Source organism: Nerophis ophidion, linkage group LG25 (genome assembly GCF_033978795.1).
Source record: "Nerophis ophidion isolate RoL-2023_Sa linkage group LG25, RoL_Noph_v1.0, whole genome shotgun sequence".
NCBI classification, from domain to species: domain Eukaryota; kingdom Metazoa; phylum Chordata; class Actinopteri; order Syngnathiformes; family Syngnathidae; genus Nerophis; species Nerophis ophidion.
In genome coordinates this window covers 40278267-40300081 of record NC_084635.1, presented here as the reverse complement: position 1 = coordinate 40300081, position 21815 = coordinate 40278267, and the positions used below count along the sequence as shown (strand labels likewise).

Sequence of the window (21815 nt, the reverse complement as noted above, 5' to 3'; positions counted from 1 at the left end):
ACAACCTTACTAGTGTTCACTTCACTGCCACAGATGGTTCATCTACTAATTGACATCATTTACACATGATTTTGTCTGTTTCAGTCACTATGTTATTTAGTCACTACAATAATCGTGTTCACATGCACAGGAACCACAAGGGTTAGCCTACTTTAAACAGTATTTACAACCTTACTAGTGTTCACTTCACTGCCACAGATGGTTCATCTACTTATTGACATCATTTACACATTACATTGTCTGTTTCAGTCACTATGTTATTTAATCACTACAATATATGTGTTCACATCCACAGGAACCACATGGGTTTGCTTAGTCTATACAGTATTTAGAACCTTACTAGTGTTCACTTCACTGCCACAGATGGTTCATCTACTTATTGACATTATTTACACATGACTTTGTCTGTTTCAGTCACTATGTTATTTAATCACTACAATAATTGTGTTCACATCCACAGGAACCACATGGGTTAGCCTACGTTAAACAGTATTTACAACCTTACTAGTGTTCACTTCACTATTTTTACAGAGATAAAAAAAGACGGATTTCCGACTTTAGACGGAAGAATCTCACGCCTGTTTAAAAGAGCTGTTCAAAAGACTCTGCTCGTTTGCGAAGGCCACACCTCTGTGGGAAAAGGCCCTCGTGTTCTCGCTTTGTCGGGACTCACGTTGCGGTTTGTGGCAGATAGCGCCGCCCAGCTCCTGCTCGCACTCGGTGGCCTTCCAGAAGGCGTCGGTGTCGAGGTAAACGCAGGAACCCGCCGTGACGTCAGCGGACCAGCGGCTGAAGACGGTGTGGCTGTGGTCGGTCCAGCGGTAGTGGATGCCGTCCTGGACGGGACGAGGGACGAGGGTCAGGCGACAGGAGCGCCGCGGTCAAAGGTGGGTTCTTACGTCTTCGCTGAAGAGGCCGATCCACATGGGCGTGCGCGCGCGGCTCACGTGCACGCTGAGGGTGGACTGCAGCCAGGTGTCGGCCACGCTGGCCAGGTCCATGTCGTGGCTCCTGCACTGCTCCAAGGCCTCAAACCAGGTCAGGTTCTGGACCAGCAGCAGGATGGTGTGGTTGTTGACCTGGAAGGGCGCCGAGGGGACGGAAGGCTCCTCCGGCTTGTCTGGGAACAGAAATGAGGGATGTTGGACAGTTGGACAAAAAAACATGCTTCAGATCTTGTGACAAGGTTTGGGGTTTGGGTCCAGAACAAAAAGGTCCTGCAGGAACCTTCTCATTGAAATAAAGCGTTTCCACCAAAAAACTAACAGGGTAGATTTAGTTGAACACCAAAAACTTATTTTTCAAACACATGGCTATTTACATATAAACACTGACATGTATTATTGATATATTATTTACATATAAACACTGACATTAATTACTTATATATTGTTATTTACAGATAAACACTGACATGTAATATTGATATATTGTTATTTACATATAAACACTGACATTAATTACTTATATATTGTTATTTACATAAAAACACTGACATTAATTACTTATCTATTGTTATTTACATAAAACACTGACATTAATTACTTATATATTGTTATTTACAGATAAACACTGACATGTAATATTGATATATTATTTACAGATAAACACTGACATTTATTATCGATATATTGTTATTTACAGATAAACACTTACATTTATTATTGATATATTGTTATTTACAGATAAACACTGACATTAATTACTTATATATTGTTATTTACATAGAAACACTGACATTAATTACTTATATATTGTTATTTACAAATGAACATTGATATTATTGATATATTGTTATTTACATATACAAACTAACATTTATTATTGATATATTGTTATTTACAGATAAACACTGACATGTGTTATTGATATATTGTTATTTACAGATAAACACTGACATGTATTATTGATATATTGTTATTTACATATAAACACCGACATTTATTATTGAGCCCTGCGATGAGATGGTGACTTGTCCGGGGTGTACACCGCCTTCCGCCCGAATGCAACTGACATAGTCTCCAGAAACCCCCACCGACCCAGAACAGGACAAGCGGTAGGAAAAATGGATGGATGAATGGCATTTATTATTGATATATTGTTATTTACATATACACACTGACATTTATTATTGATATATTGTTATTTACAGATAAACACTGACATGTATTATTGATATATTGTTATTTGCAGATGAACACTGACATTTATTATTTATATATTGTTGTTTACAGATGAACACTGACATGTATTATTGATAATTTTTATTTACAGATAAACGCTGTCATTTATTATTTATATATTGTTATTTACAGGTAAAGACTGACATTTACTATTAATATATTGTTATTTACAAATAAACACTGACATTAATTACTTATATATTGTTATCTACATATAAACACTGGCATTAATTACTTATATATTATTTACATATAAACACTGACATTACTTATATATTGTTATTTACATAAAAACACTGACATTAATTACTTATATATTGTTATTTGTAGATAAACACTGACATGTAATATTGATACATTGTTATTTACAGATAAACACTGACATTTATTATTGATATATTGTTATTTACAGATAAACACTTACATTTATTATTGATATATTGTTATTTACAGATAAACACTGACATTAATTACTTATATATTGTTATTTACATATAAACACTGACATTAATTACTTATATATTGTTATTTACATATAAACACTGACATTAATTACTTATATATTGTTATTTATAGATAAACACTGACATTTATAATTCATATATTGTTATTTACAGATGAACATTGACATTTATTATTTATATATTGTTATTTACAGATAAACACTGACATTTATTATTGATATATTGTTATTTACAGATAAACACTGACATTAATTACTTATATATTGTTATTTACATATAAACACTGACATTAAGTACTTATATATTGTTATTTACAAAGGAACATTGATATTTATTATTGATATATTGTTATTTACATATACACACTAACATTTGTTATTGATATATTGTTATTTACAGATAAACACTGACATCTATTATTGATATATTGTTATTTACATATAAACACCGACATTTATTATTGAGCCCTGCTATGAGGTGGTCACTTGTCCTGGGTGTACGCCGCCTTACACCCGAATGCAAATGAGGTAGGCTCCAGCACCCCCTCATGACCTTGAACGGGACAAGCGGTAGGAAAAATGGATGGCATTTATCATGATATATTGTTATTTACATACAAACACTGACATTTATTATTGATATATTGTTATTTACAGATGGAACACAGACATTTATTATTGATATTGTTATTTACAGATAAACACTGACATTTATCATTGATATATTGTTATTTACATATACACACTGACATTTATTATTGATATATTGTTATTTACATATAAACACTGACATGTATTATTGATATATTGTTATTTACATATACACACTGACATTTATTATTGATATATTGTTATTTACAGATGAACACTGACATGTATTATTGATATATTGTTATTTACAGATAAACACTGACATTTATTATTGATACATTGTTATTTACAGATGAACACTGACATGTATTATTGATATATTGTTATTTACAGATGAACACTGACATGTATTATTGATATATTGTTATTTATAGTTGAAATGGACCACATGAATTCATCATTTGCTAACAGGAGAACTTTCTGACTGTTTGAGGACAAAAACCTGACTTTACACATCAAATCTGCTACAATTTTTAAATTAGGGCTTCATATGTTTCACTAAAAATAAAATATTTTGTGCTTTTGCCTAAAAAACAAGGTTGGGTTTGTCAAAAAGTGCAACCAACATACATTATTTATTGACGGACCTGAAATTGATGAAGATATTTACGTATGAGTCTGGTAATAAAACATAATATTAATACATGCCTTTTAAAAAAAAACAAAAAAAACATTTTTACCATTGTTGTTTTATGAGACAGTTTCTGGATTTGGGAATAGCTTAAACGGTTTTAAAAATATATATATTGTATTGGTTTGGGAAATTAAAAATACAAAAATGGCCCCCGCATGCTTTAACACTTCACTGAAGTGTGCAATGCGGTGGAAACACACTTCTACTGGAACTTCAAGTTGCTGAACTTTAGGAGGAAACATGGCAAATGTTGAGAGAAAAGATGACCTGTGGGTATCTGAGGACCATTGATGAAAACAATGTACCTGCATAATGTTGACAAAGGGCCACATGCTGGTGCTGGGTGCAGGAGGTGTAGTCCCAGGTACCCAACACGGCTGAGTTGGGGTTATTGAGTAAGAAGATGCATAGTTCCATGCTGTCTGGGTCCATGCTCTGCAAAAAAAAAAAAAACATGGTCAAATTAAAAAAGGAACAGAACGGAATAGCTGACTTCAGTTATCGCTTTAATTGGGAATAATCACTAGTTATAGTTTAGTGGCCGAGTGTGTGAGTGTTTCTACCGAGAGGGACAAGCTGTAGAAAATGGTTGTTTTTTATCGCGTCAGTCACATCTAAAAATAATCTAAAAAAGTACCAAGTAGTGCTGACTTTATAGCAGAGTCATCCCCTCCCAGGAAGAAGAAAATATTCTAAATACTTGAAATTGTATCATTTATCTACAAAACTCTGCATAACATCTTATTATCAACATTAAACAAAACAAAAAAGAAAGAAATATAGATTAATTAGGAATGACTTAATTCAAGTGAAAGTACTAATGATATTCACACGCACACACACGCACACACACACACACACACACACACAAGGTGTGGTGAAATTTGTCCTCTGCATTTGACCCATCACCCTTGATCACCCCCTGGGAGGTGATGGGAGCAGTGAGTAGCAGTGGTGCCGCGCCTGGGAATAATTTTTGGTGATTTAACCCCCAATTCCCAGCCTTGATGCTGAGTGTCAAGCAGGGAGGTAATGGCTCCCATTTTTATAGTCTTTGGTATGACTCGGCCGGGGTTTGAACTCACAACCTACCCATCTCAGGGCGGACACTCCAACCCAGGGGTGTCAAACTCATTTTAGATGGGGGGGGGGCCACATGGAGAAAAATCTACTCTCAAGTGGGCCAGACTGGTAAAATCCCTGCACGATAACTTAAAAATAAAGACACCTTCAGATTGTTTTCTGTGTTTAAAAATAGAAGAAGCACATTCTGAAAATGTACAAATCATAATGTTGTTGTTTTACACTTTCATGTTGCGGTTAATAGTATTCTATCTTTATTTGTCTTTGTTTATATTTTCTGAATGAATGATGTGATAATGTCCATCAGTCAACTCAATGGTGTTCATTTTCAATCAATCCAGATAAAAAAATATCAAAATCAAATTACAGTACGCCATGTATGTAGTTTGATCATTTTCCTCGATTGATGTACAAACATGTGCTTTATTTTGTACGTATGTACCATCATCTACAGCAGGGGTCGCCTTCCTTTACCACTCAAAGAGCCATTTTGACCTGTTTCACAAAATAAAGAAAAGTTTGGGAGCCACAAGACTCTTTTGAAGTTTAAAATGAAATAACACAGCGTACAAAGTTTTGTTTTGCTTTGTGCTATGTATTAACCAGGGGTCTCAGACACACGGCCCGCACCTTAATATGAAAATGTAATATTAGCGCGAGTTTTATTTAAAAGCCGCTTGACAACATCACATTTGCCAACCATCTCAAATTTCCCGGGAGACTACAGAGTTTCAGAGCAACTATTCTCTCGACTCTGCAGATTTTCACCCTAAATAAATGATAAATGGGTTGTACTTGTATAGTAGCGCTTTTCTACCTTCAAGGTACTCAAAGCGCTTTGACACTACTTCCACATTTACCCATTCACACACACATTCACACACTGATGGAGGGAGCTGCCATGCAAGGCGCTAACCAGCACCCATCAGGAGCAAGGGTGAAGTGTCTTGCTCAGGACACAACGGACGTGACGAGGTTGGTACTAGGTGGGGATTGAACCAGGGACCCTCGGGTTGCGCACGGCCACTCTTCCACTGCGCCACGCCTAACAACAATAATAAGGGCGTGCTATGATGACAATGCCTTTAGCGCCCTCTACAGCCGTAACAAACAGCTTGCCAGCCTATTCACATTTGTATGAGGCTTCTGCAGACACACATAAGTGACTGCAAGGCATACTTGCTCAACAGCCATACAGGTTACACTGAGGGTTGTGATATCAACAACTTCAGCACTCTTACTAATATGCGCCACACTGTGAAACCACACCAAACAAGAATGACAAATACATTTCGGGAGAACATCCACACTGTAACACAACAGAACTACTACCCAGAATCCCATGCATCCCTAACTCTTCGGGCTCGACATCCATTGCTTTTGTCTTCTCCAAGGTTCTCATAGTCATCATTGTCACCGACGTCCCACTGGGTGTGAGTTTTCCTTGCCCTTATGTGGGCCTACCGAGGATGTCATAGTGGTTTGTGTTGTGAAATGTGCAGCCCTTTGAGACACTAGTGATTTAGGGTTATATAAGTAAACATTGATTGATTATACACCCCCGCTAGCACCAAACCCCGCCCACCTCAACCGACGCACGGAGGTGGTAGTAAGGGTGTGTAATGTAGCCCGGAATAGTTAGGGATGCATGGGATTCTGAGTATTTGTTCTGTTGTGTTAATGTTGTGTTACAGTGCGGCTGTTCTCCCGAAATGTGTTTGTCATTGTTGTTTGGTGTGGGTTCACAGTGTGGCGCATATTAGTAAGAGTGTTAAAGTTCTTTATATCACAACCCTCAGTGTAACCTGTATGGCTGTTGAGCAAGTATGCCTTGCAGTAGCTTGAACGTTGATTCAGCAGCCGCACACTAAATGTGGCCGGCCGGCACTCAGACAGCATAGTATTAAAGCGGACACTATGACATGGTCTAGAGGACGTTTAAGGCATTGCCATCACGGCACGCCCTCAATATTGTTGTCCAGGTGAAAATCTGAGAATGTTAACCTGGGGAGATTTCTGGGAGAGGCCCTGAAATCCGGAAAACCTCTTGGAAAAATGGGGGGGTTCGGCAAGTATGCAGCTGAGCCACATCCGAGTGATCCAAGAGCCGCGGGATGCCGACCTCTGATCTACAGAGATACAAAGAACTGCTATTGCAACAGCCAGTAGACACGTGTAGAAGAGCTGTTTCTGTCATTCAAAAATTTCAGGTTAATTTGTATACTCAGCAAACTAATCCCACGGGCCGGTTAAAAGCTGTTCGCGGGTCGTCCGTTTGACACCCCTGCTTTAACCACTTGGCCACTGAGTAGGTACACATTGTTTCTTAGTCTAGAACAGTGGTCCCCAACCACCGGGCCGCGATACCGCCCCGCAGAATAATTTTTCATTAATTTTTATTTAAAAAAAATTAAATAAATAATAATAATGTATATATATATATATATATATATATATATATATTTTTTTTTTTAAACAAATCAACATAAAAAACACAATATAACCTTACAATTTGTGCACCAACCACAAAAACCTCCCTTTTTCATGACAAATAAAAAATAAAAAATAAATAAATTAAAAATTTTTAAAAAAAGGACCCCCCCCGCCCCCCCCCACCTGGGGCCGCGGGACAAATTATTAAGCGTTGACCGGTCCGCGGATACAAAAATGTTGGGGACCACTGGTCTAGAACAGAAAAGATGTACATTGCCTGAGAAAAACAAACATTTAATCCTTCTTTTAAACTATAAACATTTTTGACTGACTTGAAATAATGAAATTAAAAAAAATAGATAATCAATTTGAAAAATCAGCCATATTACTACAGAGCATAATTTAAAACACTTAAACCTACAAATAAATAAATAAATAAAAATGTGTTCCTATTTGTTATAGATAAATCAAAACGAAGAGGTCAAAAATGTTGCTTTTTGAAGCATGATACTGATAAAGCACCCCCCGGCATCCCACACTATTTGACAAAGCCTGCTTTGAATGAGGTCTTTCTTCTTACAATCAATGAAGCTTTGTGCCTGCTAGAACAGCAAAGACAAGGATGTACAGTATCTGTCAGATGTTATTGTAGCTGTGATGTACTGGAGGTGACACTCACGTCGACTCTGATGGCCTTGTGCATCCCCTGCAGCAGCGGGTGGAAGTTGACGTATTCCACCGGGGTCTGGTCCACCCACTCCAGCTTGTAGCGTTTGAGTTTGAGACCCACCCAGATGCCGCTCATGTCCTTCATGGTGGGCAGCAGGCTGCTGACGAAGTCTGAGTGCAACAGACGTTTCATCATGCAGGGTTTCAGATAAGGAGCTTGGTGGACCGCTCCGACCTTACCTTGCTCCACTTGGTCTGAGATGGTGACCAGGGTTCCCCTCACCGACAGACACACCTCCCCCGCTAACTTGAACGACAACGGCTTCTCCTCCTTCATCAGCGTGTAGCACTGGCCACATTTGACATAAATCATAAATATGTATTAGTACACACACACTCACACACACACACACACACACACACACACACACAAAAGAACAATTTATGTATATATATATATACATATATATATATATATGTATAAACATGTACACTTTATATATTATATCATGTATATCAGTACACTTTATATATTATATACTGTATATTAGTACACTTTACATGTATTATATATGTTTTAGTACACTTTAAATGTTTGGTGTATATATATATATATATATATATAAGCACACTTTATATGTATTATATATGTAATAGTACAGTTTATATATATATAAATAAAGTATATACAGATATAATTTATATATGTTTTAGTAAATTTTATATATTATTTGTATAAATATGTATTGTACACTTTATATATTATATATATTTTAGTACACTTCATATATTTTATATATATATATATATATATATATCTCTTTATATATTATATATATTTTAGGACACTTCATATAATATAGCATAATATAGCACAGAGCATAATACTACCACCACCATGCTTGATGGTTGGCATGGTGTTCCTGGATTCAAAGGCTTCACCGTTTCTCCTCCAATCTTATTGCTGGGTATTTTGGCTCAATTTTTGTTTCATCTGACCACAGAACTTTCCTCCAGAAGGTCTTATCTTTGTCCATGTGATGTCAGATGAAACAAAAATGGAGCTGTTTGGCCACAATAGTCAGCAATATGCTTGGAGGAGAAAAGGTGAGGCCTTTAATCCCAGGAACAACATGTCTACAATCAAGCATGGTGGTGGTAGTATTATGCTCTGTGCCTGTTTTGCTGCCAATGGAACTGCTGCTTTACAGAGACTAAATAGGACAATGTAAAAGGAGGATTAGCTCCAAATTTTTCAGGACAAACTAAAATCATCAGCCCTGAGGTTGGGTCTTGGGTGCAGTTGGGTGTTCCAACAGGACAATGACCCCAACCACACCTCAAAAGTGGTAAAGGAATGGCTAAATCATAATACTACCACCATCATGCTTGATGGGATTAAAGGCCTCACCTTTTCTCCTCCAAACATATTGCTGGGTATTGTGGCCAAGCATCTCACTTTTTGTTTCATCTGACCTCACATGGACAAAGATAAGTTCTGAGGTCAGATAAAACAAAAAGTGAGCTGTTTGGCCACAATACCCAGCAATATGTTTGGAGGAGAAAAGGTGAGGCCTTTAATCCCAGGATCATCATCCTACAGTCAAGCATGGTGGTGGTAGTATTATGCTCTGGGCCTGTTTTGCTGCCAATGGAACTGCTGCTTTAAATGGGACAAAAAAAAAAAAGGATTAGCTCCAAATCCTTCAGGACAAGCTAAAATCATCAGCCAGGAGGTTGGGTCTTGGGCACAGTTGGGTGTTCCAACAGGACAATGACCCCAAACACACCTCAAAAGTGGTAAAGGAATGGCTAAATCAGGCTAAAATGACGGTTTTAGAAAAGCTTTCCCAAAGTCCTGACTTAAACGTGTGGACAATGCTGAAGAAACAAGTCCATGTCCGAAAACCAACACATTTAGCTGAACTGCACCAATTTTGTCAAGAGGAGTGGTCAAAAATTGAAGCAGAACTTATGGATGGCTACCAAAAGCGAAACTTGCCAAGGGACATGTAAGCAAATATTAACATTGCTGTACGTATACTTTTGCTCACATATTCAGTAGAGCCATAATAAATTCGTAAAAGAAGCAAACTTCATGAATGTTTTTTGTGAGCAACAAGTATGTGCTCCAATCACTACATCACAACAAAATAAGAGTTGTAGAAATGATTGGAAACTCAAGACAGCCATGACATCATGTTCTTTACAAGTGTACCTACACTTTTGACCACCACTGTATATATATTGTATATATAGTGTGATATGGCTACTCTTGCGTTCCATAAAGTTTTGAAAAAATACAAATAAAGTTAGCAGAGTAGCCCTGAGGAGGAGGTTTATGACACAATAAATTCCAGAATAAGCACTCGCGGAGATATTTCTAGATTCCAAAAATTTTGATAATTTATTTTCACAAATAAAAAATATTCTCCGTGGTTGACTTTCAACATACCGTATTTCCTTGAATTGCCGCCGGGTATATCGTATGCGCCTGCCTTGAATTACTGCTGCTTTGCCAAATAATTAGCGCATGCTTAGTATTACCACCGGGTCAAACTCGTCACGTCACGAGTGACACTTCCCCTGTCATCCTTTTCAAAATAGAGGAGGCTGATTTCAATCATTTGAAATCGCATAAAAGGAAGAAGATTAAGAGCTATTCAGTAGGATTTAAGGTCCAAGCTATCGAATATGCTAAAAAGAACAGTAAGCAGCTAGTTTTATTAACATACCGTAGCTGCGTGTGTCAAATATGAGTCATTAAATGACTCCCGCCTCCTGGTGGTAGAGGGCGCTAGTGATCCTGACAACGAGTGACGTGATATGTGCTGGGAACAGATATGACGCGGGGGTGCACGACAGACCTTTTAGGATGTAACACCACTACTCCTATGCTGGCTATGTAAACAACCGGGCTGAAATAAAGCATGTTCCAGTCATAAATACCCAGTGTATTATTTATACAATAACACTGAAGTTCCTGCAGTCCTGGGTTCAAATCCAGGCTGGGGATCTTTCTGTGTGGAGTTTGCATGTTCTCCCCGTGAATGCGTGGGTTCCCTCCGGGTACTCCGGCTTCCTCCCACTTCCAAAGACATGCACCTGGGTATAGGTTGATTGGCAACACTAAATTGGCCCTAGTGTGTGAATGTGAGTGTGAATGTTGTCTATCTGTGTTGGCCCTGCGATGAGGTGGCGACTTGTCCAGGGTGTACCCTGCCTTCCGCCCGATTGTAGCTGAGATAGGCGCCAGCGCCCCCCGCAACCCCGAAAGGGAATAAGCGGTAGAAAATGGATGGATGGACTTCCTGGTGGCAGCGGTGGGATAACGAGATCACCCACGGAGCAGAACGGGAGGGGGAGTTGTCCGAGGATAATTCTGTCGTCGCCTTTACGTGAGGAGCCGAGCTAACTGATAGCAGCGGTCTGATAGCAGTTTTCTAAACTGGACTTTCAATCGAAGCAGGAAGTAATAAAGGAAGATCTCCATCGAGACAGAGAGACTTTTACAACTGAAAAAAGATAAGGAAGACTTCTGTAAACAAGTTATTGATGCTTTTGATCAGAAGGAGCTGCACATGGACTTCATTTATAAGTAAAGGTAAGACCATAATAACGTTTTTTTTAATTAAATGTGCTTTTCATGATGGTATCTTTACATCACACTCAAATTTTTACTGCATGCCTTTGGTAAGTGCTGGAGTGAGAAGAGGTTTTAAAATAATTAGCGCATGCTTACTTTTACCGCATGCCTTTAAACGCCGGAGTGAGAAGAGGTTTTAAATTAATTAGCGCCCCGGCAACAATTCAAGGAAATACGGTAACGAAAATAACTTATCTAGTGGTAAACAAACCATATCACTCCTCACTCCTTCAGCATGACAGACAGACAAAGGCAGCGCCCAGCTGTGCTGTCTTCTTAATCATAGGAGGAGGAAGAGGCTCAGCAGGAGGAGCGTGAGCAGCTGAAAACAATCAGTCAATATAATTTATCTGAAACATCCAATAATCCATCAATTTCATCATTGGCATGATTTGATTCCATTATCAAAACAATTATTAAATAAATAATATAGATAGGCTCTGTCACGCTAAATTTCTTCCCCCCTACAGACCCCCCACCCCCCATTTACTTCCGGGGTCATGATTAATACAGACATTTTGTTAACGCTATATTATAAAAATATAACGCTATATTATAACAATATAATGCTATATTATAACAATACAGACGTTTTGTTAACGCTATATTATAACAATATAACGCTATATTATAACAATATAACGCTATATTATAACAATACAGACGTTTTGTTAACGCTATATTATAAAAAATTAAAACAATTTTTTAAAAACAATTTACAAACACGAGCTATGGGATGACGTAAAAAGGAAACGTGAAGAAACGTGACCCTGGAAGTAAATGCATCATCCCATAGCCTGGGTTTGTAATTTTTTTTTTTTTTTTTTTATAATATAGCGTTAACAAAACATCTGTATTTTTTAAAATATAGCGTTATATTTTTATAATATAGCGTTATATTTTTATAATATAGCGTTAACAAAACGTCTGTATTAATCATGACCCCGGAAGTAAATGGGGGGGAAGGTTTTTGTAGTGGGGGAAGAAATTTGGCGTGACAGCTCCAACATCCCGGCCCCTAATTGTGTGCTTTAGCTAAACAATTACATAAATAACATAATTCAAAGGATCCACACTAAATAAGTTATTTTGATTATATAAAAAGTCAACCACTTTTTGTTTGTGAAAATAAATTAGAACAATTTTAAATCTAGAAATATATCTCCCTGAGTGCTTATTAGGAATTTAGTGCGTCATAAAACCTCCTCCTCGGGGCTAATCTGCAATCTTTATTTTTATTTTTTCAAACCCTTTTTCGACCGACAGAGTAGCCATAACGTAGTGTCGAATATGATTATAATATTTGAGCATCATGTCAATCACAGTCAATGTGTTCATCTGAAATATTCCTGCCACTTCATTTGACACATGATGGCATCTTGAAGACTTTCTCTTGGACAAACACCACAAGAATATGGCAGAGTGGCCTTAAAGGGGAACATTATCACAATTTCAAAAGGGTTAAAAACAATAAAAATCAGTTCCCAGTGGCTTGTTGTATTTTTTGAAGTTTTTTTTCAAAATTTTACCAGTCACCGAATATCCTTAAAAAAAGCTTTAAAGTGTTTGATTTTCGCTATTTGCGAAGACACTGGCCATTTCCCTGTGACGTCACACAGTGCTGCCAATGTAAACAAACAACGGCGAATACCACAGCAAGATATAGCGACATTAGCTCGGATTCAGACTCGGATTTCAGCGATTTAACAGATTACGCATGTATTGAAACGGATGGTTGGAGTATGAAAGTATTGAAGAAGAAACTGAAGCTATTGAGCGAATAGCTATTGATGCTATTCATAGCCATAGCATGGCCGAATAGCTGCGTTAGCATCGCCGGTGAAATGTGCGGACCATACGATCAGGACTTTCGCATCTTATGACACTGGAGCTACTTAAATCCTTCGATTGGTAAGTGATTTTTTTGCATTAAATGTGGGTGGAAGTAAACGTAATATAGTTGCAAATGCATCTGCAGGTTATCCATACATCTCTGTGCCATGTCTGCTTTAGCACGGCCGGTAAATAGCATGTTAGCATCGATTAGCTGGCAGTCACGCCGCAACCAAATATGTCTGATTAGCACATAAGTCAACAACATCAACAAAACTCACCTTTGTCATTTTGTTGAATTTATCGTTGCAAATGCATCTGCAGGTTATCCATACATCTCTGTGCCATGTCTGTCATCGCCGGTAAATTGTGCAGACACTCTGGTATATTCAACGGGGGTCTGGCGGCAGACACTTTGGCATTTTCAGGCCAGTGGTGCAACTTGAATCCCTCCCTGTTAGTGTTGTTACACCCTCCGACAACACACCGACGAGGCATGATGTCTCCAAGGTTCCAAAAAATAGTCGAAAAAACGGAAAATAACAGAGCTGAGACCCGCTGTTTGTAATGTGTTGAAAATGAAAATGGCGGCTGTAATACCTCGGAGACGTCACATTCTGATGTCATCGCAAAAAGCGATAAACAGAAAGGCGTTTAATTCGCCAAAATTCACCCATTTAGAGTTCGGAAATCGGTTAAAAAAATATATGGTCTTTTTTCTGCACCATCAAGATATATATTGACACTTACATAGGTCTGCTGATAATGTTCCCCTTTAAGAGCGTGACAACATCTCACCATGATTAAAACAATACTGGCATTTCTGGGACTGGACAATATTGGGGGTTATTCGCAGGGGCGGCCCCTAAACAGTCACATGACCCGACTGCCATGAAGACATGTGAAAAATGGACGCCGAGCATCAAACCTTGTTCCTGAAAGCCAGAGAGGTGTTCCCACACGGCAGACCTCCAGGCTGAGGATCCAGAGGGTTCTTCTCCACCGACGTGACCGATTGCTTCTCACACACAAAAGGCAGCTGCTGCCTGCAACTGTGCTCGTACTCTGCAAGACCAGAGGGCATCATGATCCAGCACTTTTTGCAAACACATTAACTGTGTGTGTGTGTGTGTGTGTATGTGTGTGTATGTATGTGTGTGTGTGTGTGTACTCACTAGGCAAGGCGCGCTCAGGGCTGATGGAGGTGCATCTATTGAAGAGGGCTGAATAATAAAAGTGCAGCTGCGGTTCCCTACAACACACACGCAGCAATCTATGGTAAAGTGCACACATGCAAAATGAACTTTCTGTGTGTGTGTGTGTGTGTTCTTGTATTGGTACCCTTCCTGAGACATGAAGAAGGAAAAGTATCTTCCATATGAGGAGGTGTGAAGAAGTGATGACATAAATGATGGTCCCAATAGACAATGTCTCATTTGTGGTGACATCTATCAACATGAGGGTGCTCCCAAGAAGGAGGGATTTTTCTAATTGACTGTGTGTCGCTTTTAAAAGTGCTCCCCCCCCTGGTCAACATATGAAATAACAAGTGTGTGTTTAAGAAATTGAAATGTGCCCCTTTTGACCAAAATTATTAAAAATAAACAATATGTAAATAGACAAAATATAATAACTTGAAGTAAATAGTGAAGATTAAAAACCAATTAAAAACAAAAAATTAAAAAAAAAAAAAAAGAAAAAAAGTCTTTCTCACAATGTGTCAATATTTTCCTTGTAAAATTAAAATTGGGGACAATTTTCTGTTTCTGTAATATTACAACATTTCCTCTAAAATGTTTACTTTTTTATGTTAAATTATTACATTTTAATGGAAAAGGGGGACATTGGTCACATAAAATTCTGAGTTTTATTACAATATTGCAATATTTGTTTTTGTAAAGTAGTGACATTTATGACTTGTCATAAATTTGCCAATCAAAATTCAGATTATTGATTATAAAATTTCAACATTTTAAACTTTTCTTATAAAATTGTGACTTTTGTCGTTTAAAATGACTCTTTTCAAAAAATTGCCAAAAATTATAATGTTTTCTCGTAAAATTGCGACTGTTATTGAGTAAAATTCCAACTTTTATCATAATATTGCACAAATGTTCAGTTTTTCTTGTAAAATTTTGACTTGCGTTAAAAATTCAAACTTTTATTATAATACTGCCAACATTCTAAGTTTTTCTTTTGAAATTGTGATCTTTTTCTTTTGAAATTCCAACTCATTTTTTCACAACAAACTTTTTATTATGTTTGCATAATATGTATATATTACTAAAAATCTTTATATATCTAGAAATGGTGGTCCTAAATAGGTAGGCATTTTTCGGAGGTCTCAAGAAGGTAAGAAATACGTGTGTTCTTGTATTGCTACCCTTCTAGAGACATGAAGAAGGAAAAGTATCTTCCATACGAGGAGGTGTGAACAAGTGATGACATAAATGATGGTCCCAATAGACAATGTCTCATTTGTGGTGACATCTATCAACATGAGGGTGCTCCCAAAAAGGAGGGATTTTTCTAATTGACTGTGTGTCGCTTTTAAAAGTGCTCCACATCTGGTTAACATATGAAATAACAAGTGTGTGTAAAAAATTGAAATGTGCCCCCTTTGGCCAAAATTAATCAAATAAATATGTATATAGAGTCATACTGTAATAACTTGAGGTAAATAACGAAGATTAAAAACCAATTACAAACAAAATACAAAAAAAAAAAAAACAACAATGAACTAAAAGCAGTCTTTCTCGCAATGTGTTGACTTTGTTCTTATAAAATTGGGAACAATTTCTCATATTCTTTCTGTTTCTGTAATATTGCAATATTTTCTCATAAAATTATTACTTTGATATAAAAATACTACTTTGTAATGCAAAATGGTGACATTTGTCAGATAAAATTCTTACTTTTATCACGATATTGCCAATTGTTTTGTTGTTCTTGTAAAATAGTGACATTTTTTAAGTAAAATTATGACTTGTCATAATTTTGCCGAGTAAAATTCTGATTATTATGATATTGCCAACATTGTAAAGTTTTCTTAGAAAATTGTGACTTTTGCCGAGTAAGGTTACGACTCTTTTCATATAATTGCCAAAATGTTAACATTTTCTTGTAAAATTGCGACTGTTATTGAGTAAAATTCCAACTTTCATCATAATATTGCACAAATGTTCAGTTTTTCTTGTCAAATTTTGACTTGTCGAGTAAAATTACGACTTTTATTATAAAACTGCTAAAATTCAAGTTTTTCTTGTAAAACTGTGACTGTGATTGAGTACATTTTCAACTTTTATCATATCAGTTTTTCTTGTCAAATTTTGACTTGCGTTGAATAAAATTATGACTTTAATACTGCCAAAATTCTACGTTTTTGTTGTGAAATTGTGACCTTTTTCTCTTGAAATTCCAACTCATTTTTTTCTACAAGCTTTTTTTATATTTGCATAGTATTTATATATTATTAATGTTGTAAATACATTTCTTTATATATCTAGACAGGGCAGTCCTAAAGAGGGAGGCATTTTTCGGGGGTCTCAAGAAGGTAACAAATACAAGAATGTGTGTGCGTGTATGTGTGTGTATGTGTGTAGCGTCTTACATCATGGGAAACAACCGCTTGGGATCTTTCAGGTTGACCCACCAGCCTTGTTTAGGAGAACTTGACATCTGCTCAGAAATCATTTTGTGACGGACATCATCAGACGTTGTATTGGTTTCTTTCACGGTCGTGAAAGTGAGAGAGTTTGTGTCTTCAGGCATGTGATTTGAACTTTACGAAAAAGACGGAAAATAAGCTGGGATATATATATATATATATATATATATATATATATATATATATCTGACTGCCTTACTTTTTTGGAGTTCTGCTTACTTATTCGGGTTTACATTGTAGTCAACCAACCAATCATGGAAGTTCTTTCATGTAAACCAGGGGTCTCAAACTCACTTCACCTGGGGGCCACTGGATGCGGAGTCTGGGTGAGGCTGGGCCGCAAGAAAAGATTTCCTAAAAAAAACGTTGCGTACTCCTCAGCATAGAATATATTTCTATTTAGCCGACACACTGAGAATAATGTTATTTAAGTAACATTATTTCCGCAATGTGTGTCGTTCCGCGTTCCCTCCCTACAGCAACACGGCGGTCGGCGGATAGTAGCCGGGAAAGTACCGAGCTAGCCAGTGCAAAAAAGTGATGGCTCCCGGAGTGTTATCCGGCGTCATATAGAAATATATGCAGTGTTCATCGTGTGAGGCAATGCAAATTAAACAATAAAAAAAAATAACATTTTGAATTGGTCCAGGTTATCGGGGACTGTTATTACTAACAAACAGGTGTTGCGGTGACTGCAGCCAGGCACGTAAGGAAACCCTCGTCTCCATGGCAAGAACTCTGTCACTTTCACTTACTTGCCGCTTTTCCACTAACGCAGGGTAGGCAACCCAGAACGTTGAAAGAGCCATTTTGGAGCCAAATAACACAACGCTGTCAAGCGCCATTCATATAAAACTCGCGGGCCGCACTAACTTTAAACTTTCACATTAAGGTGGGGGCCGCAAAATAACGTCTCGCGGGCCGGGCCGCGTGTCTGAGACCCCTGATGTAAACCAACCAATCATCATTGATGTACAGTTTGTCCCCAGCGCGTGGATTTGCTTCGCGACGTAGCTTCCATTTTTAACTTCATCATTTTTTATGAAAAAGAGTAGTTTTTACCACCAGATTATCAAAAACCGCAGTTGTTGGCAGGTATGACAAAGAGACAGATCCAGATTTTAACACACATTGTAGGTCGGAAAAAAAGCAAGAAAAATGGAACATGTTTGTTTGTATTTTAACAGAGATTAAAAAAAAAGTGATTTGCGACTGTAGACGGAACAATCACATGCCTGAGTGGTGGAGTGACGCCCACTTGCCTTGGCGATGTTTTGCTGGATGAGTCTGGCAGCAGTAGAGCTGGGGGGTGAGGCCAGATTGCTGCCGTTCATGCTGCAGAACAGCATGGCCTCCTCGAAGGTCAACTGAGGCTCGTTGACGAACCAGAACTCGCTGCCGTCGATGAAGATGGACGTCTCATGATGCACACCTGGGAAGACGTTTGACATAGTCTTGGACGTCATCACATCTCCTTTTAGACACATGCACACTTCTTCTACCGCACGTGACTTAAAGGGGTCTTGTTAGGGGTTTTCATCTACAATTATTTTGCCCTAGGGGGCCAAATATAGAGAAGAAAAATTAGTCTTGGGGCCGGTGTATCTATTTTTAGGATCACAAATACAAAACCTCACAGTAATGTCTGATTGAATCCTAAAAACGTTATGACAGACCGCCTTAAAAAAACTGAATACCGTATTTCCTTGAATTGCCGCCGGGTATATAGTATGTGCCTGCCTAGAATTACTGCCGGGTCAAACTCCTTTCGCAAAATAATTAGCGCATGCTTAGCATTACCGCCGGCTAAGGATTAAGGTCAAACTCGTTTCGCAAAATATTATCTTTATTAGCGCATGTCTAGAATTTCCGACGGGTCAAACTCGTCACGTCACGAGTGACACTTCACCTGTCATCATTTTCAAAATGGAGGAGGCTGATTTCAAAATTTGAAATCGCATAAAGGGAAGAAGATTAAGAGCTATTCAGTAGGATTTAAGGTCCAAGCTATTGAATATGCTAAAAAGAACAGTAAGCAGCTGTGTTTTATTAATATACCGTAGCTGCGTGTGTCAAATATGAGTCATTAAATGACTCCCGCCTCCTGGTGGTGGAGGGCACTAGTGATCCTTCTTGCGACTACTCGGCTACAGAAGAAGAGACAAGCAGCAAGAGTGAGCGGCGATAGTTTATTTTTTCCTCTCGCTTGCACTTTTAACATGGAGGATTACATATCTAAAATAAGACAGTTTTCTAAACTGGACTTTCAATCGATGCAGGAGGTATTAAAGGAAGATCTCCATCGAGACAGAGAGACTTTTAAAACTGAAGAAAGATAAGGAAGACTTCTATAAACAAGTTATCTATGCTTTTGATCAGAAGGAGCTGCGCATGGACTTCATTTATAAGTAAAGGTAAGACCATAATAAAGTTTTTTTAATTAAATGTGCTTTTCATGATGGTATCCTTACATCACATTCAAATTTATAAGCGCAGGCCTAAATTTACCGCATGCCTTTGATAAATGCCGGAGTGAGAAGAGGTTTTAAATTAATTAGCGGCCCGGCGGCAATTCAAGGAAATACGGTATATATATATATATATATATATATAAATACAATCCAAACTGTCTTTTCCTTAAACTGAACAAAAGTCAAATGTCCACTGATGTTTAAAAACTCTCCACTCGGAGTCTAATTTATGTTTCCCCAACGATTTTGCCATTTTTCCCCTCATGCACTAATTGACTGAAAGATCGTGCACTTGCCGCCTTTATGGCGCAAGCGTGATGACGTTTTAGACAATATGATTTGCTTGAGCGGCTAGGAGACCCAGTAACAAGCGGTAGAAAATGGATTGATGGATGGGCGAAAAGGGACGGATTAAAAAATATATATATTTAAAAAAAACAAAAACACCTTTTTTTTTTTTTTTGTCGCGGGCCGAATTTTAAAAGTTAAAGTTAAAGTACCAATGATTGTCACACACACGAGGTGTGGTGAAACTATTCTCTGCATTTTGGATGCTGTCTTGCCTTATCTGCCTCAGAGACCCAGTAACAGGCGGTGATAAATTGATGGATGGGCGAAAAAGGAAAGATTAAAAAAATAAAAATAATAATAATAATCAATATACTGTAAATATATATATATTTTTTTACTTGGTATTACCCGCGGGCCGGATTTTGGATGCTGGCGTGCCTTATCTGCCTAGGAGACCCAGTAACAAGCGGTAGAAAATGGATTGTAGGATGGGCGAAAAAGGACAGATTAAAAAAAATTATAATCAAAAAATAAATGAATACAATTTTTATTTATTTTTAAGCCTGGACTAAAAAAAAATGTTTTCTAATTTTTTTTTACTACCCGCGGGCCGGATTGTGGATGCTGGCAGGCCATAGTTTGGGGACCCCTGCTTTAAAACATAAGCAAGCATGCATGACTATAGCTCTTGTCTCAAAGTAGGTGTACTGTCACCACCTGTCACATCACACCCTGACTTATTTGGACTTTTTTGCTGTTTTCCTGTGTGTGGTGTTTTACTTCTTGTCTTGCGCTCCTTTCTCTTTTTTTTGGTATTTTCCTGTAGCAGTTTCTTGTCTTCCTTGACCGCTATTCCCCACACCTGTTTTGTTTTAGCAATCAAGAATATTTCTGTTGTTTTTATCCTGCTTTGTGTGGGACATTGTTGATTGTCATGTCATGTTCGGCTGTATATTGTCTTTGCTCCACAGTAAGTCTTTGCTGTCGTCCAGCATTCTGTTTTTGTTTCCTTTGTAGCCAGTTCAATTCTAGTTTTGTTCTGCATAGCCTTCCCTAAGCTTCAACACCTTTTTTAGGGGCATTCACCTTTTGTTTATTTTTGGTTTAAGCATTAGACACCTTTTTACCTGCACACTGCCTCCCGCAGTTTCCGACATCTACAAAGCAATTAGCTACTTGCTGCCACCTACTGATATGGAAGAGTATTACTCTGCTGATCTCTAGACAGCACCGACACTCAACAACGGCACATTATTTGCGGTTTATAATAACTGGTTTGCAAAAAATATTTTTAACCCAAATAGGTGAAACGATATCATCTCCCACGGCACACCAGACTGTATCACACGGCTGGTTGAAAAATACTGCTGTAAACAACATGTTTTTCATGTGGCACATATGTTGTACGGAACTAGCAATTACTTGTAGCCCCTGTGCTGGTTTTTTACAAACAACAACAGCACATTTTCACTCATTGCACTGTGGATACAATTGTTTGGACGAGAAGTGCCACTTAGGAAAATAAAACTTCTACCATGTCTGTAGACGAGTATGTCACAAGTAGGTCCAAATGCCAAACTGCTTGTTTGGAACATTTTTTTTTAAATATCTCCATGATCGGAATTCACATTTTCTGCACTTACCAGGATCCCAAAAACACAAAAAGTGGCATTTTCATAGTGTGACCCCCTTTAAATAATAGTAGACACAACATGCTTTAAGCACAGTAGTCGCTGATTACCAGGATTGTACCAGTCAGGATACTTTGGTGTCACTCCTGTTAAAAGACAA

At 37.7% G+C, this 21815-nt stretch overlaps 1 protein-coding gene across 1 annotated transcript in view; it reads right to left on the bottom strand.

Moving 5' to 3' along the window:
- ly75 (lymphocyte antigen 75) overlaps positions 1-21815 on the bottom strand; it is an 88713-nt gene that overhangs the window by 22325 nt on the left and 44573 nt on the right. Inside the window, exons 17-26 of the mRNA XM_061887352.1 lie at positions 21766-21801; positions 18525-18694; positions 17206-17273; positions 14771-14847; positions 14524-14660; positions 8357-8465; positions 8127-8287; positions 4237-4366; positions 900-1120; positions 674-836 (exon numbers count right to left, since the gene is read on the bottom strand). Coding sequence (XP_061743336.1) covers positions 674-836; positions 900-1120; positions 4237-4366; positions 8127-8287; positions 8357-8465; positions 14524-14660; positions 14771-14847; positions 17206-17273; positions 18525-18694; positions 21766-21801 — 1272 coding nt within the window. The remainder of the gene's footprint in view (positions 1-673; positions 837-899; positions 1121-4236; positions 4367-8126; positions 8288-8356; positions 8466-14523; positions 14661-14770; positions 14848-17205; positions 17274-18524; positions 18695-21765; positions 21802-21815) is intronic.